Below are 23,822 nucleotides of genomic sequence, written 5' to 3' on the forward strand. Positions count from 1 at the left end.
AGAGGACACTGTTCTTCAGCTGAACTAAGTTCTTACTAAAATGATCTGGTTTCATCTTCCCAAATAAAAGGTAAAAAGTAAATTAAGGTTAATTCTTTATTATCTCAGAAAAATCTCAGACTTAGAAAGGACCTTAAATCTTATCTTCTCCAATATATATTTTTATTCTAAAAAAGAGACAGAAAAATCTGATAACGTGAGTCTGGTTTACCTTTAGCCCTTGCCATGGCAGGCTGGTTCTATTAAAATACATCAAAACATATCCTAATGATTCCATGTCATCTCGGCGACTAGAAAAGAGAACGTAACTTTATAAACTGGAAATATTATTACGAAAAACATATGAAAGAAAGCCAAGTACCCAGGAAAAATGTTCCCAAATGAGGAGGGAACACTATTTGGTGTCTTACGCAAGAAGCTACTTATTTAAGGTGATTTTAAAAAGTTTGTGTGCTACCTACCTCTAAACAAAACTTTTCCCATAGAATCCAAAATAAGACAAACAACTATCTTACAATTTAATTTTAAAAGAAGAAAAAGGATTTGGCTAAACAACCCTCTAAATGAGCTTAATGAACCAAGCAGGATGACATTCCTATGTTTTGCAGAAACTCATTTTAAAAACTTCAGGAGCACTGAAAAGGAGTTACGACTTAAACTAATTGAACATCTATATGAATGTATTCATGCATACATATCTATATATACATACATACAAATATATATTTAGAGATATATATATTTAAGGGTAGGTGTAGGTAATGCCTTGGCGTACGGAAAAAGTGACATTATAGTTTAACCTAGAGTATTCAGATATTCATGGATATTTCTTAAGCCTGAAATTCTTGGTATGAGGTTGTTTAACCTGGAGGCGTATCATTGCTTTTCCCACTAATTACTTCTATGCTTGTTTTAAGGAGCGAAAAGTGACTGTAAAAGATGAAAGGAACTTGAAACTCTAGAACTCATGTGAAGAAACAGGAAGAGAGCAGAGACTGTGACACTTTTTTACTTTAAACTAGATCATACTAATTTACATATTTGAGTGAAGTATAACAGGAGATGGTCCATCAACCCACTTTTGGTTTATTAGGATACTGATAACATTTTCCTTTCAAAAATAAATAATGCATTCTTCCCAAACTCAACGTGAATTACTAAAGTATAAAAAGTCCCGAATAGCTTCAAAAATATATGTACTATCTTCAGCTGCAAAAAGAAACGTCAACATTGCACTTATGCTTCTAACTTTATATCACACAGTATTTTCCCCCCAAGAGACAACCTTCAACAACAACAAAAAATTCAAAAGATCTCATTTAACGGTCTTCTCTACACTGTCTAAAACAGCAGGTAAAATGATTAATAAGCATCCTTCAAATTCTCAGCCAAGAAACATCCTCAGACATTGTAAGAAACTGAAATATTTCAAAAACCCATTGATGGCTTCTGCTGTGGCTACGATAAACACATTCCATTTTCAAACTTACCTCTGCTCAATACCAAGATGTGCATTGATGCTAGCATATCGGGCAGTGCCAGTGAGGTTTTTATCTTCTCTGTATGGTATGTGTTGCCTTGTCCTGTTGTCTCTGTACTTTTTGGCCAAACCAAAATCAATAAGGAATAACTTTAAAAGAGAAATACAGAAACATTAGGTTTCCAACCTTGTTCAATTAAACTGCTTCTTATTCATTAAACGGTATCTATTCTACGCATTCGAATATATCAAAATAAAGTATCCTAAGTATTAATAGAGCAGATAATGAACAGACTTAACACCCCACCCCCATAAGTTTTTACTAGTCTTCATCAATAAATCAAGTTAAAAAAAAAAAGTCTAGTAGTTTATCCTTGTCATCTGCAGATTTTGCAGGCCCATTTCATTACATACTCAGGAGCCTGTCTTTATAAAGAAAGAAACATATACATGCCTGACAGCAGAAGCAACAAGTGTGCTATCTGTCATAACACCTGATAGTCTATACACCTGTTACTATTGGTAAACAAACATGAGATTTCAAAATCTAGATATAATGGCCGAGTGTGGTAGCTCACGCCTATAATCCCAGCATATTGGGTGGCTGAGGCAGGTGGATAACTTGAGGTCAGGAGTTTGAGACCAGCCTGGCCAAACATGGCAAAGTCCCATCTCTACAAAAAATACAAAAATAGCCAGGCGTGGTGGCACATGCCTGTAGTCCCAGCTACGCAAGACGCTGAGGCAGGAGGATTGCTTGAACCCGGGAGGCAGAGGTTGCAGTGAGCCAAGACCACGTCACTGCACTCCAGCCTGATCACAGAGCAAAACTGTCTTTAAAAAAAAAAAAAAATCCAGATATAAGCTATCTGAACTCTTCCCTCCTACAAAGGCCACTCTTAAATGTGCCAACAGAATGCTTGTTATCTACTCTAAAAGTCTGACATTGCCAATGAAACCAAGACTTTTTATTAATAAAAACTACTACTTAGCACTGACACTATACACGTGGGTCAGGTTAAACTTCTAGAAAATTTGACAAGTTGATATAAAAATCCCCCCAAAAAGCACTTAGCATTTAAATCAAGGTGGCTTACAATTAGCAGTTTAAGTGAGCTAACTAAAAACAAAACTAGTGTTTAGAACAAAATAACGTTTAATGTTATCATGTCTATATGGTACTCAGGGAACAAGGTATTCATTTATAACGTAGCTAATTGTATGTAATTCAAGTTTATGCTCCAGAACTTAAGCCTTTTAAAAGCAAATAACTATTTTTATGAAAAAGAAACCCAAAACATATTCATATTTACCTACCATATGAAAAGAAATAATCTTTACTTAAAATTTTGGCTTTTGTCATAAAATCACCTATTTGCTGTATTTTAATAAAAGTTAATCTACAGATATTAAGCTAGGCAGGTCTACGTGCCCTCACACTATATAGCCCTAGTCTATTGTGCTCCTAGTTAGTCCTAAATTTTGTAGTTCTTCTCTCCATTAGGCTATTGGGTCCCTTTTGACAGTTTATAATTTGTGATGTGCTGGGAAACTCGATCACCTAACCTGCAGATTTCATGTCAATAAATAAAGCAAGTTACTGATTTACGTTATAAAGATCTGACCAGGTACCTCTCTTAGGAAGATGAGTAACATCTATTTCAGCCAAGCATTATAACCTATTCTCAATTATACTTTGGACAGTAAAGACACTGACAGTTGAGCTTCAGTCACCAGGTCAACAACGAGATACTGATTTTTACTTAGTCTACTATAAAAGAATGAAGATTAAATTATTAGTAAATGTTAACTGGATGAAGACTCTCTTAAGTAAAAAGATTAAACTCCCTTCCTAAGCAATCAAGTCATTACAGGAAAATGTGTGTTGTAAAACACTAAGAAATAAAGCTCATACTTTACGTTTCTCTTGATATGAAAACCAGATCAGTACACAAATATTAAAATGAGCAAAATACATTTGTTAAGCAAACAAAAATGATGATTAAGTTCTGCAGATTCATAGTGAAAAGAAAACATGGGGAAAATAAACACAAAAGGACATTCAGCTTTATGGCATTTTAAAATATCTCTAAGAAATACGTAGACATTGAATGAAGAGTGATTAGTACACAGAATTTCCTCCAGTTCACATTTTCTAGGACTGTTTCCTTTGGTACTTTAAAATGAAGGACAAAAGGGAAGAGCTCTGACATGAGTATGTCTAACAGTTTATTCATGTCTAAATCTATATTCAATAGCTCCATTTGTGACTCAATAACCAGATACTTTCTCACAACCAAAAGACTGCTTTATAAAAAGTCAGTGTTCACTGGAGAGTGCTTTCCTCCCACAATGCTAAAGGAGGAAATCTTATTTATCAAGAAAACTACAAATATGTAAACACGATCTTCTTAAACATCTCAATCTAAAAACAAAAATCTAAAGAGCACATAATTTTAAATGTTCTCCTCTTATAAATACTGAAAATACATCAGGAAAAAAATGTTACTACTGAACAAAGATAGCCTATTCTCAGTAAACAACTGAAAGGAAAACTACTTGAAATTAAAAAAGGAAATAAAACTCTTGGTGGTTCATTACCTTCAGGTACCTATCAAGCTTCTTTAGTAGCTCTCTGTATGCTTTGCTGTTTAAAACTAATAAATATAAACATATAATGGAAGTGTTTATATGAAACCACATGATGCCAAAGATACAACCAAAAAGCTGTAAATATGTAAAGGCAGAACCAAATGAGGAAAAGTCAGTACCAAATAAGCATAAGATAATGCATTTTTATTATACGCTTTTATGTGCAAAGACACACGTACTTCCTTCAATGGGTCAAGCAACTTTTCTGTGGGTTTTTACTGACTACATGTTATAAGTAAAATGTGCGTCCATTTTAAACAATGCAGCCTATTCTTCAAAGGCACAGGGAACTGAGTTGATAAATAGGGGATAATTTGACCGGGCGCAGTGGCTCACGCCTACAATCCCAGCACTTTGGGAGACCAAGGCAGGTGGATCACTTGAGGTCAGGAGTTCAAGACGAGCCTGGCCAACATGGTAAAACCCCATCTCCACTAAAAATACAAAAATTAGCTGGGCATGGTGGTGTGCACCTGTAATCCCAGCTATTCAGGAGGCTGTGGCAGAACTGCTTGAACCTGGGAGGTGGAAGTTGCAGTGGGCCGAGATCACGCCATTGCACTCTACGCTCTAGCCTGGGCAACAGAGTGAAACTCTGTCTCAAAACAAAACAAACAAAACAAAACAAAACAAAACACCAAAAACAAAAAACAAAACAAAACCAAAAACCAAAAAAAGCAGGGAGATAATTCCATAATTCCATTCACTAGAGGCACATTTTCTTCAAAATCACTGTTGCTAATTTTAGTGTTTAGTACTTGCAGCAATTTTTTTTCCTAACCAGGGGCCATAATTTCCCCTGCCCTTCTAAAATATTCACAAGGTCATTTTACTAAAAACCTAGCTAACCTGTATGTACAAAATCTAAACAATTTAATACAACTTTCTATGTAAATTATTAAATGATGCTACGAAATGTAAGCAAAATATGTGAATGGGTAAGTAAAAATGAGGCACTATAAAACTAGAGTTTTATTCTTATAATATGCCTAATGATCCACCATCTACTGTCTTCCCCCCACCCCTTATCTAACTAGTCACAATACTTTGGTACTTCTTTGCCTGAATAAAAATAACTGAATTTCTGAAACCTTTTTTAATAGCTGGAGGTGGTTCCTGGAATAAAGTTGGGCAGTGTGGAAAAGGATTAAATGATTATCCAGATGATACATGTGGATAATTAAGGTATTACAAAGTATGTTTTTTGTTTTTTGATCACTCATGCCAATACTTCCTCTTCACTGTATACTAAACTGAATGATTAAGATTCATTTGCTCAGAAGCATGAACATTTATGAACTTAAATTTTGTGGAAAAAAAGCTATTTAACTTCAACAAAAGTATAAGAAAATATGAAGAGTTCTACTTACAAATTTAGAAAATCAGTAGGGTGTTTTATCCAGCCTGTCAAAAACTAAATTTAATATATTTCGAAGTATTACTAATGGTAATTTACCATATAGCTTGATAAGTGCTTAAGCTATGTTATTGTTATATTGTTAAGAATGCAGTATCTTCTAGTTCCAGAGCATATAATGCTCTGTAAATATCCATTTGCTAGAAGTTGAGACTACAGACTGAGGAAATAAGTTCTAGAAACACTAGATCTGAAATCTGATCTACACTTACCTGAAGTTCCTTAGGGAAGGGGAAGAGAGGTGAGGTAGAATATATTCATTATACAGCACTGAAGAACTCAATTTAAATATATTTCGTGCATTAAGTTGTGTAACTCCAAATAAATTTTTAAAAACTAACAGTCTATCTCAAGTTTACTATTAGGTTAACAATTTCAATACTAGACCAACATCATTTCCTCATATGTATGTTAGAGATCTAAACATAATATCCTATTTTCATTTAGCTTTTTTCTAAACTTTATAAATTTAAAGCAAAAGCCACAAAGAAATATCTTAGTAATGTTATGTTTGCCAAGTATGTCTGAATAATGCCAACGTAAGAGGTGCTTGAGCAAGATCTACATTCTCCAGAATTAAAACAAAACAAAAATCATCAAAATAAAACAATAAAAAAGAAAAGCACATGAATTTGGGATTGAGGTTGGAATAGGAGACAGTTTCAGACCTGGTTTAATCCTGAGAAAGATGGGTCCTGAGAAGTACTAACAGTCATGCTTCTTTTCCTCTTCCCCACTGGAGATTCTAAACACTAAACAGACAATAGAGGGTGGCAGTGCATCAAACAGTATTGCTTACATTGCAACAATGGCCGGCGCAGACAGGCAACACCGAGGCATTAGAGAAAGAACAGGGTAGCCAAATGCCATCCTTCTTCCACCAAGCACTGTAGCTTCTCAGTTTTCCAAATAAGAATCACATGCTCAAGAACATTTGAATTCTGGAAATTACTCAGGTTTTTAATGCCACTATTTTGTGTCACTGCCTGAAACAGGGATAGCAATGGTGACATTTGGCTCTTTAATTTTTTTAATCAAAAATGGGGAATTTAGATCTGCAATCTTTGGTACCACAATCTGCCCTTCCCCCCCAAAAAAAGGTTGTACGGGGGAAAAAAATCTTCAGTAAGGAAGAGGTAGAAGGCATTTAGTCACCTTAAAATTTATTTTCGTAAGCATGCAGGGCTGATTACTGGAAGAGATGAGCAAATTCACTAAGATTGGAGTGGCCACTCCTAAATATCAAATTCAGAACAATTTTCCAAATAAGAAAATTTAACTTTAAAAATTGTCCTCAAAAGTCCCCCAAAACCTTTTTTTCCCCATGAATAGAAAACTACTGGAACAAGCTGACCAAAGAATCCAGTCTCATACAACTGGCATTCTTCAAACTACAATACAGAAAACACTAAAAAGCAACTACATAAACAAAACACTAATCTAAAATGTTCAAAAGCAGCATTTAGCATTTGAATCTTAGTTGAGTAAAACACTTTGCTTCTACCCCAGGGCCTCTCTAAAACAGTGTTAAACAGCAAGCAGCTCCACAAAATTATTTTTAATATCTGCAAGGAGAAAAGGAGACCTAAACCTCCTAAAAAGGTTTTCACCACTAGGTAACTTACACTTCCTTAAGACAACTATGTGATTAACAAGCTATTCTTAAGGGGGTTGTGGGGGGAAGGCAAAGTGATATCTAGGTCATCATTTAAATTTAAGGCAAAAACCATGTACTGCAATGTCAACGATGCAGAATAGGAATCACATGGTGATAATGGGTTTTTAGGGGGTAAGAAAACGGGAAGGAGAGGGCTGGGAAATGGCCAAGAAGATTGGAGTCAAATGGACAAAACTGCCCCAAAATTTAAGAACAGTAATTTTTTTTTCAACTGTATTACCAGGCTTTACAGTAATAAAAACCTGGATACTTCAGAGAAAAGCTACAAAATATTTTTTAATGCAACTTGGGAATGACAAGATATGTGTATATTTAAACACCTTTCATTATTTAAAGCTGAACAAAAATATTTAATTTCCTAAAACCTGATCAGACCAACATCAGTATCTCACATTAACAAATAACACCAATTCTAATGGTAATGGCTCCCAGTTGGCATTCATACAGGCAAACAAAGGTAAACATTTATAGCTAGACCTAAAAACACCAAACATTTCCTAATAGTTTAGTAAAACAAATGGGCATCTTCCTTCCAAAAACAAAACAAAAAAGCCACAAAAAACAAAAAAGCCCCCAAGTTGTCCTGAAGTTGAGAATTTCTATCAGATAGATCATCAGATCACAACATGCTTAGTGCATTGCCAATGCTGCCTGTCTGCCCGAGCTCAACATAGTATCGATAAAGAAAGCAATTCACTCAGTAAGACTAATCATTACAGAAAAAAATGTCAGCACAATTAGTTTCTAACTGCAATCATGCGCCACTAGCTAAAACCCAATTACCCCATAAATTGAACCACTCTCAGAGACCCCAAATGAACGCTAGTTTTGTTGTATGAATGTTCATTTCACTTGTCTACATTTTCCTTTAAAGGGAGAGGAAGGGGTGGAGAATTCACCCAATTTGGCACCCAAGTAAAAAACTGTCAACTACTTTTGAAGCAGGCCCAAAAGTTATCCTTTTAAATACACAAATTCAAGGACTGAAGAATTCTCATTATCAACCATGCTCAGTCAGCAAATGTTAACACCATGGTGACAGATAAGTCAGTGTTCCCATACTGGCACAAGCACATATATTATAAAAACCCACACTTCAGAGCCAAAGGTTAAAATCTGGTTTTAAGCATTCAGGAAGAAAAGAATATGGGGGTTTTTGCTACTTTTGTGAATGAAAAATAGATACAACTGTTCAACAGTTAAATAACTTAGACAACTACAGTTCATTATACAGCCCTTAGAATTTTATATTTCCATATAGGTAACTAAACTCCGTTGGGTAAGTTGAAGAGAATTTATTTCAAGTTACTAAGTTAATGGAGTTAGCTGATTATCCTTATAGCACAATCTTTTAAAGCAACTGTCAACAGCAAATTCAACTTACTATGGCTTTTTAAAAGATTGAAAAGTTTACCAAAGCAATTCTTGTTGAAACTTTACTCTTTGTTCTTTCATGCAAAGAGCATTTGACTAACCTTATTACAGTGACGCCCAATACCCATTAGGAAGTTATCTGGTTTAATGTCTCTGTGTATAAAATTCTTTGTATGCACATATTCAATTCTACTGATCATCTGGAAAAAAAGGAAGGGAGAGATAATTGAGTTAAGCAGTAAATGAAAAACAACACATTATTTCTTAAGTATTTCAGTGTCTCAATTATTTAGAGTTCACAAAGACAGTGTTAGAAAAAATGAAATGGAAAGGACAACTAAGTTCTCCATTTATTTCTAGGTTAACGGGTATCTAAGCGCACACCTGCTGTGTCCTTTGGCTTCACCTTCTAGTATTAATGATTAAAACCATGGCAGGGTCTAATCCCATAGGAAGACTTGGTGTTTGTGATTTTCAAATAATAAAAAATACCTTTAGAATTGTTTCAGTTGCTACGATAAAGGAAATAAAATAAAAACTTTCCACACTCAATCCTAGGCCTTCTAAAGTAACCTGTTAAAATGGCCTGGTATTACCCAGACCTAATTCCATGCTATAAGATATACATACGCACACAGACACACATATATTTGGGAGTGGGGAATGTTGACAGATTGGCAGATAAAGCTATAAGTAGTTGTTATAATTCTTATGTAATCTCATTTCAAAAGTTAAATATTAAACATGCCATTCTTAACAGCTTTCCTTAATCAATTTATTGGAAATTATGCAAAGTCAAACATTATAGCTCAAATATCCTTTTTAATGGCTACAGATATTTTGTGGTAGAGATGTTATGTCTTCCCCAACTCACAGTATTCTCAGATTGTTTTCCACTTTCTCCTCCTATAAATAATGCCATTAATAGACATGTATCTTCACTCACTAGTGCTTTTATTTCTATGGGCTTCAAACCCCATATAATTATGGGGAGTTGCTGGGTTGTATTTTTCATTTTGATAGATAATATCACACTGCCTTTCACAATAGGCTGTAACAATTTGGATTTACTCTTCTGGTTTTTTTTTGAGACAAGGCTTCGCTCTGTCACCTAGGCTAAAGTGCAATGAAGTGACCATAACCCACTGCTGCCTCAACCTTCCAGGCTCCAGTGATCCTCACGCTTCACCCTCTGGAGTAGCTGAAACTGTAAGGTGCATGCCACCACACCTGGCTAATTTTTTTGCATCAGCTAATTTTTAATTTTTGGTAGAGACGGGATATCGTTATGCTGCCCAACTGCTCTCGAACTCCTGGGTTCAGGAGATCCTCCTGCCTCAACCTCCCAATGTGGTAGGATTACAGGCGTGAACTACCATGCCCGGCCTCGATTTAGGAGTAAATCCTTCCATGAGGATTTTTTTTTTTTTTTTTTTTGAGACAGAGTCTCACTCACTCTGCTGCCCAGGCTGGAGTGCAGTGGTGCAATCTCAGCTCACTGCAACCTCTGCCTCCTGGGTTCAAGTGATTCTCCCGCCTCAGCCTCCCGAGTAGTTAGGATTACAGGCACTCGCCACACGCCTGGGTACTTTTTTGTATTTTTAGTAGAGATGGAGTTTCACCATGTTGGTTTCGAGCTCCTGGCCTAAAATGATCCACCTGTCTCGGCCTCCCAAAGAGCTGGGATTACAGGCGTGAGCCACTGCGCCTGGCCCTTCTATGAGGATTTACTCTTCCATGTACTGTCAAGCTCTACTCTTTGCCTATTTTTCTTTCGGCCTATTGTCTTCTTGTTAGATTTTAGGAGTTCTCATCATACAACAAACAATCTTTTATCTGTCATTATGTGAACAGATTTATATTAAGTATTTTTTATTTTGACTGTTTATGGCATTTCTTGTATACAATAGAAGTTTTTTTGTTTGTTTTTTTTTTTTTTTTTGAGACAGAGTCTCACTTTGTCACCCAAGCTGGGGTACAGTGGCAAGATCATGGCTCACAGCAGCCTCAACCTCCGGGGCTCAAGTGATCATTTCAGCTCAGCCCCCTGAGAAGCTGGGACTACAAACGTGCACGTTACCATGCCCAGATACTTTTTGTGGAAAGTAGGGTATCGTTATGTTGCCCAGGCTGGTCTCGAACTCCTGAGCTCAAGTGATCCTCCCACTTCAGCCTTCAGCCTCCCAAAGTGCTGGGATTGCTGGCATGAGCCACCACACCCAACCTCTATCTTTTCTGTAAGACACTTACTTAGAAGTTGTATTTTTAAATAGATTCCGTATCCAAAGACTGCCAACATTATCTTTCTGTCCATATGTTCTTGCTCTTCCCAGTAGTATGTGTTAGGATTCTATTTTTTATTTGTCCCCATTTTCCCCAGAGCTTTTATTATCATGAATACACAGATTCTAAATTGTACTCTTCTACCTTGACGAATGTCTTCTGAAGCCAAACCAGTAATCTCTGGCTTAAACAACTTACACCTGTTACCTATCATCTGCAGAGCAAGACTTAGGTGTTAACTACCTTAAATGAAAGCTTTCTTGTATCTCCCTTCCTCAGAATGACATTTTTTCACATTTGTCACCCATGTACCCAACAGAGACTTCTACAACTCTACAACAAGGATGGAACATCTTATTTTTCTATCTTTCTTTGTTAGACTCTAAGTTTCTTTCTAGAGGGAAGAGACTAATTCTTATTTTTGCCACCCCAACCCCCAGCACTAAGTACAGTGGTAGGATCTCAATACATGTTCAATGTATGGATGCTTATGTGTTACCGAACAAACAAAATATAAGCCATAACTCTTTTATTAGGATTCACTCATATATGTTAGTTAAAACGTATTAGGCCAGGCGCGGTGGCTCACGCCTGTAATCCCAGCACTTTGGGAGGCCAAGGCGGGCGGATCATGAGGTCAGGAGATCGAGACCATCCTGGCGAACACGGTGAAACCCCGTCTCTACTAAAAATACAAAAAAATTAGCCGGGCGTGGTGGCGGGCGCCTGTAGTCCCAGCTTCTAGGGAGGCTGAGGCAGGAGAATGGCGTGAACCTGGTAGGCGGCGGAGCTTGCAGTGAGCAGAGTGGCGCGATCTCTGCTCACTGCACTCCAGCCTGGACGACAGAGCAAGACTCCATCTCAAAAAAAAAAAAAAAAAAAACATTAAAGGCTTTTTTTTTTTTTCCTTGGAGACAGAGTCTCGTTCTATGCCCCAGGCTGGAGTGTAGTGGCACAATCTTGGCTCACTGCAATCTCCACCTCCTGGGTTCATGCGATTCTCATGCCTCAGCCTCCCGGGTAGCTGGGATTACAGGCGTGAGCCACCATGCCCAGCTAATTTTTGTACTTTTAGTAGAGATGGGTTTCACCATGTTGGCCAGGCTGGTCTCGAACTCCTGACCTCAGGTGATCTACCGGCCTTGGCTTCTCAAAGTGCTGGGACAACAGGCGTGAGCCACCAAGCCCGGCTGGTATTAAAGGCTGTTAACTTAAAAGAGATGGGGTCTTGGCTCTATCGCTTAGGCTGGAGTGCAGTGGCATTACTATAGATCACTGTAGCCTGGAACTCGCTGGGCTCAAGAGATCCTCCTGGCTCAATCTGCCAAAGTGTCGGATTACAGGCGAGAGCCAGTATGCCAGGCCACTTTTAACCTTTTAATGCTTGAGTTTGTTTTGTGCCACAAATATCACAATTTGCTCACATTTGCTTGAGCCACTCAGTACTTTTAAGGTTAAGAAGCTTGGGGAGTATCAGGTGCTGATTACAGAAAATGGGTACTGCTTTCTGATCCTTTGAATTATTTGTCATTGATCTATACTAGTTGTATACATTTATGGTGTGTGTGTGATATTTTGATACATGTATACAATGTATAATGATCAAATCAGTGTAGTTGGAATATTCATTACTTCAAACATTTATATTTTGTGTTGGGAACATTACAATTCTACTCTTCTAGCTATTTTGAAATAAACGATAAGCTATTGTTAACTATAATTTCCCTACTATACAATGTAATACTAGAACTTATTCCTCCTAACTGTATTTTTGTGCCCATTAACCTACTTCTCTTCATCCTTCTGAATTTACAAACTTACTAAAATTCCACTTCAAATACCAATTCTGTTTATCTCATTATACTTTATGACATCCAATCTACATTTTTAAATGTCATTCTCTTCATAGTATTTTTATAAGCACACCGAGTTTAACTTGAAGCATTTCCAACATTTTCCTGCCCTTAAAGGCAACAAATATTGATCAAAATAAAAAATTATACATTTCTTGATATTTACCAATTATTATCTTAATGTATTATCTTTTCCCTTAAGGTTTGTTCCTTACTCTATCTTTCTCATTTCTTAAGATCGAAATATCCAAACTTTGGCTGTAAAAACCATTTAATCTAACCTACAGCCAATGCATCAATCTAATTCATGACATCTTCGAAATTTCCTAGGTCTTAAGTAATACAAATGGTTGAGAATCCATTACAACAAGCAGCATCTACTTGGTTAAAAAATTCTTCCTTAAATTACTTCAGGACCTTTTTATCCTCAAAAATATAGCTTTTCTAAGAGTCCCACACATAATACATAATATTCAATTTTGCTTAATTTAAACAAAATGTCAATATACATTTATCTACAATTATATGCATACATACACTCTAAACTCTTTCTCCAAACAAAATCTTACAATAACCTGCTATATTTGACACTAAAACTTCATCTGAAGGAGCAGATTGAAAACTACTAGACTACAGATGAGTAAGAAACCAAGATAATTCCAGTTTTTGTCTTATTCCCATAGGAAAATATCTACAAGTTACATTATTATTTTTTTCCTGCCTATGCTAAGGTTAAATAGTGATGCACAGGATTTTAATACTCTGATTTATATATAATGAAATTCCAGTCAACAGTACTATTCTCAGTTTATATTCTAATCAAAATTTCACATACCTGGTCAGCTAACATAAGTACAGTTTTCATTGTGAACCTTCTTGAACAGAAATTGAAGAGGTCTTCGAGGCTAGGTCCCAGAAGATCCATGACTAGTACATTGTAGTCTTTTTCCTGACCATACCACCTAACGAAACAAAAGGAGAAGAGAGGGTATTACATAAAGCTATCACTTAATATCATCAACCCTAAGAATAAGATAGTTTTCTTTCTCTGAGTAGGTATTATTTTAGGCGAATGTTTCCCTACCCGGGAGACGAACACACTAATTAACTACAAGGCCCAAGACAAAACAAGGGTAATGAGACATTTTTTCCCCTGTCATGCAACTCCATTCTCCTATATAGATAGGACATGCATAGTAGCCTTAAAATCTCCTGTTACCAGGGCAGCTGGATTTTATACCCACCGGCCACTGATTCCTGTGGCCTTTAGCAAATTCCTTAATCTCACCTGAATTTACTTTGTAACAGAAGAAATGAAGATGACTCTATCAGTCATTCCAAAATGTTTCAGAAAGCAAAGATTTCTTTTATCTGAATTCCCATCCCAGTTCGTACCAAACTGCATTTAATCAATAACTACTTGTCCTTATTCAAAAGGGAGTCATATTTTTGCTTAGTTTCAGATCACAGAAAATAACCCGTATAACAAACTAATGACACTTATTTGCTTTTAACTAGAATCATGTTTTAATTATCTTGGGCTGTATTACTGTACACAATGTGTCCCTAATAACTCAAGAAGTATCAATTGCCAGTTTCATTTATCCCAAGGACTGAAAATCACTGCAATAAATTATTTCAAATTTTGATGCCTATGATTCTGGTAAGAGTACTTTCCTTAAAAGAAGCACTACCATTTTTCTTTCAAACTTTTCTAGATATCAAATTCTGCTAAGAAAATTGGGTGATACTTAAAATTTTGTTTAAAAAGTTATTTTAAAGCTTAAACTGGAGTCATTTTTTTGTTAATTCTGAAAAGAACCAACACCAAAATTTACCGTATCTGGAAAGCTTTATGTTTTAAAAATATTCAAAAGGGGAGAACAGGCTTTTCTTTCTTTTCCTTCCTTCCTCCTTATTTATCTATTTATTTATTTATTCATTTATTTTTAGACAGGGTCTCGCTCTGTTGCCAGGCTGGGGTGCAGTGGTGCAATCGCAACTCACTGCAGCCTTTGACCTGATCTCAAGCACTCCTCCTATTTCAGTTTCCCAAGTAGCTGGGATGATAGACATGCCATCATGACCAGCTAAATTTTTAAAACGTTTTTGGTAGAGACAGGGTCTTTTAAATTTCTTGTAAAGGCAGAGTCTCCCTATGTTGCCCAGGCTAGTCTCTAACTTCTGGGCTCAAAAGATCCTCCTGCCTCAGCCTCCCAAAGCACTGGTATTACAGGTTGAACCACTGAACCTCACTGGCTTTTTCAAAAAACTAAAATCTGTGTCAAAATTATAACAAGTATCAGTCAAGTAGGAAACTGTTTAGTGCCATTTCTTGCTTTGCTGATAAATGCCAATGATTCAAGAAAATCAATATTAAAACTAGAGTATGAGGATTTAATCTTTTAATAATATTTTTCTAGAAAATGCAAAGATAACTATACAGATGTGCTACTCTTGTGTTTCTTCTTTAAGAAAATAGTCTATTCTAACTAGTGGTCCTGGGCACCCATTAACCCTTGATGGCATCTACCAAAACTACAGAAATTTCAGGCTTAGCACTTGAGAAAGGGCAGAGGGGAAGCCTCAAATCAGAGAGCTTTAATTTCAGACGTATTCAGATAGGTCTCATAGTCAGGTATAATAAATATGCTCCCTAGAATCTAATGTTGAGAGTAAGAGATCCTAAGAGGATTATAAGCCAAAAAGTTCAGTTCCTTCCTACGACTTTTGTTTCAGTTGTTCTTGAGAACTACTTCCCAAACCTGACACATGGATAACTGTCAAGCACACAAAATCAAATCCATTTCCACATCCTCTTTGCAGAAAAAGATACTCCAGTAAGGGAAGAGTGTCTGCTTAACCTTCTAGAGGTCTTGCCCACTTCCTAGGAAACAAATGTGTCAACGTGATAGCAAAAGAGCCAGTTTTTGTTTTGTTTTGTTTTGTTTTGTTTTGTTTTGAGAGTCTCTCGCTCTATCCCCTAGGCTGGAGTGCAGTGGTGCGATCTTGGCTCACTGCAACCTCTGCCTCCCAAGTAGCTGGGATTATAGGCACCTGTCACCATACCCAGCTATTTTTTGTATTTTTAGTAGAGACGGGGTTTCACCTTGTTGGCCAGGCTGGTCTCGAACTCCTGACCTCAGGTGATCCACCTCTCGGCCTCCCAAAGTGCTGGGATTACAGGTGTGAGCCACTGCACCCAGCCAGAAGAGACAGTTTTGTCTATATTGCTTAAAACAGTGTACTAAAGCTGCTGTTATTTTCCCTCTTCCACTCTTTATTCTCCCTATGGGAATTCAACACCTTTCACATTCGCTGAAAACATTTACTTGAAAGAAGCTCACAGTGATGCTTTGGGTAATACATAATAACAGTATTAAAAGGTAAGTGATAAAGCAAATAAGCTGTGTTCTCCTTTCTCTTTTCCTCATTTTATTTTCTTCGGTTATTTTCCCTCTTCCTTTTTATGTGATAGGCAAATCTGGACTAGAGAGCTGTCACAAACCTACCATTATAAACATTCAACACTTGTTTAATATAAATCTAATTTATCTAGGCTTTTAAGAAAAAGAGAACACCAAATCCAGAAAGAGCTAAGGAAGTAAGAAGGCACAAAAAGTCAAATAGGCAAAAGGGAAGGCATAAATCAACTCTTATTTATAAGACCACATCTCAGCTCTAGACAGGTTTCCACTGATGGCTCAGACGTAAAACTACAAAAAATAAGCAAATGTTATAACCATCCATCTAAGCCCAAACACAAACCTGTAATGTAAAAGGCACAAATTCAGACTTTATATTTTCATGCAATTAACATGATTTCATAAAGAAATCATCTGCAAAGTAAGCCTCTAACAAAATCACCTGCATGTAAGCCTCTAACTCCCTTAATAATTAGAAACTGGGAAGAATTAGATGAATTGAGAAGCACACTTAAAACACACACACTGTGCACTCTTAACCCTTGCTTAAATTTATGAACACAAGACATATTCACTATTCTCAAAGTCAGGAGGATTAAATACTTCATTGAAAAATAGCTTTAGGCCGGGCGCGGTGGCTCAAGCCTGTAATCCCAGCACTTTGGGAGGCCGAGACGGGCGGATCACGAGGTCAGGCGATCGAGACCATCCTGGCTAACACGATGAAACCCCGTCTCTACTAAAAGATACAAAAAACTAGCCGGGCGTGGTGGCGGGCACCTGTAGTCCCAGCTACTCCGGAGGCTGAGGCAGGAGAATGGCGTGAACCCGGGAGGCGGAGCTTGCAGTGAGCCGAGATCCGGCCACTGCAATCCAGCCTGGGCGACAGAGCGAGACTCCGTCTCAAAAAAAAAAAAAAAAGAAAAAAAGAAAAATAGCTTTAAAAAAATAAGCATTTCAAAGGCATTTTTCCCTGTGGAGCAACCATGCAGTTCTAAAACAACTAGGACTTTCTTTTCTATGGACCAGTACTATAACTCCTTAAAGCTAAGAGACAGGTGTTTGCATCTTTCACACTTCCTTTGGTCTCAAGGAATATATAACTTAATTCTCTAAAGCTAGCACGTCACACCCTCCATCTGTGCTTTTCCATCTGGACTAACTCATTCAGACATTATCACACACAGATTCAGAATAAGAAGTGATGTTCTGCTTATTCCAATCTTATTCTTAGTTTCTACCTTCACCTCCATGCCTCCCACGTCTATTCGGAGAGCTTTTCTCTACCTTCAATCCCAACCTTAAAACCCAGATGCCAAAGAAACCTTCCTTATGTCACGATCCCACATTGGTCTCCCACTTCCTAGAATTCCCAAAGCCATTAACTATTGCTTGTATCCACAGTCTTAACCCCTTGACAATATTCATCTACTGTTACTTTTGTGTTTGTCTCTATACCTGGTAGGATAGAGCTTACAGCTTTATTTTTATTTGAATAGTCTTTTCACAGAACCTGAGTAATGAAAAAGCACTAACCCGATTCTCTGAGGCCATTTAAGTTTATAGTCTCAAACACCAACACAAAAACCTCACTCTTATTCTCTACTTTCTAGGCCTTCAAACTAGAAACCACAGGTCTTACCTTTAGACATTTTTAAGTACAAGATGTATTGCTACTAAATGTACAGTGGTAAAGTTATGTGCACATTGCAGGTACTCAGATATTTATGAGACTAAAAAAAGTACTCCAATTGATTTGGCCTTTATTCTTCCTAATAGTCACAAAACATTTTTTAAAAATCAAGTAATTTAGTGGGTGAAAGTAAAAATAATAATTTTAAAAAGACAAAATGTTCAGGGATCTCATTTTCCATTTGTTTCAAATCTATACCTTTAGACTTCAGTGTTACCTAAAAGTAGGCTGAAGAATGAGTTCATAATTTATACAACCATCATTACTTAATTACAGCATAATAAAAGTATCTAAGGTCTGAAGATGATGCCAAGAGAAGGCAAGGTCTATCTCTCTGCTCTTATGTCCTTTCCTCTAAATGCATATCCAAATTAAATCCAATTTAAAAATTAAGACATATACAAAAAGCACAAATGTAAGACAATACATGCAAAAGTCAATGAGGCTGACAAAAAATGCTAACACAATTCACACAAAAGATCAATGAGAACTAAATCTGTCTAAAGACATATTAGGAAAATAGTCTGCTACCAGTCAGATCCTGAAGGATGAACAGTGTTTTGATAAACATGACAGAAGAGGGCTTACCAGACAGGGGCAAACCATTTTGGAGCATGGGCTGTCATAAAGGGAAGAGTCGAGGTGGCAGATACATAGAGCTGTAGTATAGGTTCTTCAGTGCAAGGCTTATGAGCTTTACATGCTGTAAATAACTGGGTGAACTATTACTACAGTTTGTGGCTGAGACATAATTAAAATCAGTATTTATTAGCCTTGGCATCAGTATACAATATGGAAATGGAGGAGTAGGGGAAGGAATGACAATGACATGGTTACCAGTTAGGAAGTGTTATACTATAGCTGGAGATTTCAAGCTAGGGGTTTACTTTTTCTGAAAAATCTCTTCATGAAAATGGGAGTATTTGAGAAAAAAGAAATACATATTTTTCATATAAAAATATTTAAGTATTACTATGAAACCTAGAATATTCCAGAATAAATCAGTGTAATTATCGTAATATGCACTTTAAAGTACCCAAATATATGTTAGTTCCATCACCATGACTAGGACAAAAATAACAGTAAAAAAAATTTAATCTTCCCCTTCAGACTATCAACTTAATTAGGGGTAGTCATTATATCTGTCTTGTTCACAATCCTGTATTCCCAGCATACACAAGAAATGCTCAAAACATTTGCTGAGTAAAATAATGAAAACTCATATTAGAAGCTATAACAGTCTAGGGAATGCTTGATTTGGCAGATAAGGAAAACAAAACAAGAAATGCAGAAACACTCCCTGCACTCAAAGTGAAGTCATCAGGAAGCATCTATTTATCCCTAATTCAAATAAGCCAAATAATTATAGAAGTAAAAAGTCATTTTCCAATCTTTCGGTTATTAATGTCAGAGTCTTCAGTGAACAACTAAAAAGTATCAACACTGAATCAGAGCTATAATACATCCAATTTTAATAGCACCTACAAGATATCCTGAAGATACCGTCTCTCAAACTTAGTCCCTTGCCAACCCATCATCATCCAACCTTTATGCTCCTTTTTATGGGAGCAGAAAAGGAATTCGGCCTAGCAAGATCTTGCTGAACTGTAAGAACTAGCTCAAATTGTCTCTTTAGGATACTATTGCTAACAGTTCCAGCTACTCAGGCCAAGGGCGGTGGCTCACACCTGTAATCCTAGCACTTTGGGAAGCTGAGGCTGGCGGATCATGAGGTCAGGAGTTCGTGACCAGTCTGACCAATATGGTGAAACCCGGTCTCTACTAAAAATACAAAAATTAACCGGGCGTGGTGGTGGGCACCTATAGTTCTAGCTACTCAGGAGACTGAGACAGGAGAATTGCTTGAACCCAGGCAGCAGAGGTTGCCATGAGCTGAGATCTCACCATTGCACTCCAGCCTGGATGACAAAGCAAGACTCCGTTTCAAAAAAAGAAAAAAATAAAAAACAAACAAACCAAAAAAAAAAAAAAAAAAGAAAAGAAAAAAAACACTTCCAGCTACTCTGTTCCCTTTTCTCTAAAATCCTTTTAATTTTCCTATACACTCATATTTGTGTATGCCATTCTTAACAGCTATCTGCCATTCATTATACACAGATATATTCTCAAAACCACAGATACTACTTCTCCTCATACATCTCTTCTCAGAATGATGTTTTAAATGCATAAAATACAAGGCATTATAAAGAAAATAAATTATAGCAAAATTGAACTAGCATAAAATTACTTCTAAAAAATCAATTTTGGGGCCAGGCACAGTGGCTTATGCCTGTAATCCCAGCACTTTGGGAGGCCAAGGTGGGTGGATCACCTGAGGTCGGGAATTCGAGACCAGCCTGACAAACATGGAGAAATCCCATCTCTAATAAAAATACAAAATTAGCATTCCTGTAATCCAGCAACAGGAGAATCGCTTGAACCCAGGAGGCGGAGGCTGCAGTGAGCCAAGATCACACCATTGCACTCCAGCCTGGGCAACAAGAACAAAACTCTGTCTCAAAAAAGAAAAAAAACAAAGAAAAAACAAAGAAAAGAAAATCAATTTTGAGCCAGGCTCAGTGGCTCAAGCCTGTAATCCCAACACTCTGGGAGGCCAAGGTGGGCGGATCACTTGAGGTCAGGAGCTCAAGACCAGCCTAGCCAACATGGCGAAACCCTGTCTCTACTAAAAAAAAAAGAAAAAAAAATTAGCCGCACATGCTGGCAGGGGCCTGTAATCCCAGCTACTCATGAGGCAGAGACTGCAGATTGCAGTGAGCCGAACTTACGCCACTGCACTCCAGTTTGGGCGACATAGCAAGACTCTGTCTCAAAAAAACAAAAAAAAACCAATTTGGGATATAGTAATATACACGCTCTCATTATTATTATTTTTCGAGACAGGATCTTGCTGTGTCACCCAGGCTGGAGTGATCTTGGTTCACTACGATCTCTGCCTCCCGGGTTCAAGAGATTCTCATGCCGCATCCACCTGCTGGAATTACAGGCATATGCCACCACTCCTGGCTGATTTTTGTATTTTTAGTAGAGACAGGGTTTCACCATGTTGGCCAGGCTAATCTTGAACTACTAGTCTCATGTGATCTGCCCACCTTGGCCTCCTAAAATGCTGGAATTACTGGTGTCAGCCACGGTGCCCAGCCCCACACTCTCCTTATTAATGCATTAAATATAGGAGCCGGTCTAACAAATGCTATAATTTTGACATACTAATGAATGTAAACCATATTTTAAGATACCTGCAACAATAACGTGATATAAAAATATCTGTGATTTCAGCCGGGTGCAGTGGCTCAGTGTAGTGGCTCACACCTGTAATTGCAGCACTTTTGGAGGCTGAGGCAGACGGATCACCTGAGGTCAGGAGTTTGAGACCAGCCTGGCCAACATGGTGAAACCCCATCTCTATTAAAAATGTAAATATTAGCCAGGCATGGCAGTGGGCGCCTACAATCCCAGCTACTTGGGAGGCTAAGGAGAATCACTTGAACCTGGGAGGTGGGAGTTGCAGTGAGCCAAGATCATGCCATTGCACTCCAGCCTGGGCGATAAGAGCAAAACTCCGTCCACCCCCACCCCAAAATCAGTGATTTATATTGGTGACAAAGTCAAAGGTTCTGCTAAAACTCACGAGGTTTCCTACTTACACTTAAAATCAAAAAGAAATACTAGATTTGAGTGAGAGGCTCATGAAAATAAAAATGTAATTTTCCTTACCTGTCTAACTACACAGATCTCATGGGGGGTGGATATAGTTATGAGCCAGGTTAAGAGCCCCTGTTCCAAAGCAACTTTTGAGATAAATAGCCTGTAGAATAAGATCTAATATTTGAAAATCATGTATGTTTTGCTCAGCAGTAACGTAGGCAACTAAGATTTGTTTTCTCTCTTCTTGCCGCCTTGTTACTACTAATCCTTTGCTTACAATATTACCCCTAAGATGCTTGAATTATGGTACATTTTCATATTCTCCACCTTTGTTCCTTGCCCTTTGCCTTCAAAGATATGTAGATGGTCCTTAACTCCAAAAATTATAAAAACACAAGACAAAAAACTTTATCACTGTTCACTATCAAAGCTACTATTCATTTATCCATTCAATATTTAGAGTAGCTAACTAGACAAAACTAAATAATTGCTGCTTTCGTGGCTTATAGTGGGGAAGGGGGATAAATACCATGATGAAGGAGAGAAGAGTGCTATTGTGGGGGCACAAATTATGGGGATCCAATCTATTTTTTTAAGGGAGGCATCAGGGAAAGTTTCTCTGAAGAAGTAAGGTTGATTCTTAAAGGATAGATGGAAGAGTGCCAGGTAAAGGGGAGGATTGGCATCAGGCTGAAGTCTGGTGCTCACAAAAAACTAAGTGACATCTTAGGTTGGTACAGTGTGTAAGATGACCTTATTTTCTTCTTCAGGTAATTTTTTGAAAACCTGGTTTATATTTGCAACTTACTCTCATTTTTTCTTGGTTCCCATTAACATAGTTATTTCCCCATAATACCCAAAGTGTTATTTCAAAGATCACAAATAACTGAGCTAGGATGTAGTTGCAAAAAAAAAAAAAAAAAAAATCACAAATGACCTAACTTTTGTCGGTTATTGTCATCACTGCTCCAACACTGATAGCGATGGTATTGAGGGCCAGCATATGGAGAACTGGAAGGTCCAGGGAGGTACCAATGTTAAAATACACTTTTTCACCGGGAAGTGGAAAATGTACTTATAGTCTTCATAATACAAATTACAAAAGCTTGATCAAAAGTTTTCTAATAGGCAAATATATAAAAGTAGATTAGTAGTTGCCTAGGGCTGACGGGAAATGGAGTGACCGACAATGGATTCAAGATTTCTTTTTGGGATGAGGAAAATATTCTAAATTTGAATTACGGTAATGGTTGTACAACTTTGTACATATACTAAGAAACAAACTATACACCCTAAATACGTTAACCTTTATGTGGGTAAATTATAATCAATAAAGCTGTTGAAGAACTGGTAAATGACAAGCGCAATATAAAGGTGACCATAAATACAAAATACAGGAAGAAGCAATTTATTTACAAGATAAAAAAGAAGGCTTCTGGCCAGGCATGGTGGCTCAGGCCTGTAATCCCAGCACTTTGGAAGGCCAAGGCAGGCAGATCACAAGGTCAAGAGATCGAGAACATCCTGGCCAACATGGTGAAATCCTGTCTCTACTAAAAATACAAAAATTAGCTAGGCGTGGTGGTGTGCGCCTGTAGTCCCAGCTACTCTCTGGAGGCTGAGGCAGGAGAATTACTTGAACCCGGGAGGTGGGGGTTGCAGTGAGCTGAGATGGTGCCACTGCACTCCAGCCTGGCCACAGAGCGAGACTCTTGACTCAAAAAAAAAAAAAAAAAGAAAGAAAGTGGCTTCCTAGAAATGTTAGCACCGGGGCTAAATTTTGAAAGATGCCTGTATTATTGTATTAGCTTATTAAATATTCTCCTAGTTCCAGTTACCCCTCTACGGTTTTACTGTGTCATTTCTCTGTTATAAAAACTAAAGGAGCCATGCGATAGCTCACACATACAATCCCAACACTTTGGGAGGTCAAAGTGGGAGGATCACTGGAGCTCAGGTGCCTGGAGATTAGCCTAGGCCAACAAAGAGAGACCCCGGTCTCTCTATAAAAAAACAAAAAATTAGCCAGGGGTGGTGGCATGTGCCTGTAGTCCCCAGGAGGCTGAGGCAGGAGGATCACTTGAGCCTAGGAGGTTGAGGCTAGCCACTGCACTCCAGCCTGGGTGACAGTGAGACCATGCCTCCCCCCACCCAAAAAAAAAGCCCTTTACCTACAAAAAAAGCAAGAGTTTCATACATTTAAAAATTCCTAAATATGGCCTCTGCTTATCCTTTCAATTCTATATACTTATTCCCTCTTCAGATTATCCTCAGACCCTACCATTGAGACAAGTAACT

General features: G+C 37.5%; 1 protein-coding gene across 5 annotated transcripts in view; it reads right to left on the minus strand.

The window, feature by feature from the left end:
• The window catches only part of CSNK1A1 (casein kinase 1 alpha 1), a 56,326-nt gene that overhangs the window by 15,816 nt on the left and 16,688 nt on the right, over nucleotides 1–23,822 (minus strand). For 3 of the 5 annotated variants that reach the window (XM_025388406.1, XM_025388404.1, XM_025388405.1), the window contains exons 3-6: nucleotides 13,573–13,699; nucleotides 8,703–8,801; nucleotides 1,491–1,630; nucleotides 212–290 (exon numbers count right to left, since the gene is read on the minus strand). In XM_025388406.1, the coding sequence (XP_025244191.1) occupies nucleotides 212–290; nucleotides 1,491–1,630; nucleotides 8,703–8,801; nucleotides 13,573–13,699 (445 nt within the window). Of the gene's footprint in view, nucleotides 1–211; nucleotides 291–1,490; nucleotides 1,631–6,217; nucleotides 6,302–8,702; nucleotides 8,802–13,572; nucleotides 13,700–23,822 lie in introns of all 5 variants that reach the window. The other 2 variants (XM_025388401.1, XM_025388402.1) reach the window with 1 other exon arrangement.

Source organism: Theropithecus gelada, chromosome 6 (assembly GCF_003255815.1).
Source record: "Theropithecus gelada isolate Dixy chromosome 6, Tgel_1.0, whole genome shotgun sequence".
NCBI lineage: Eukaryota > Metazoa > Chordata > Mammalia > Primates > Cercopithecidae > Theropithecus > Theropithecus gelada.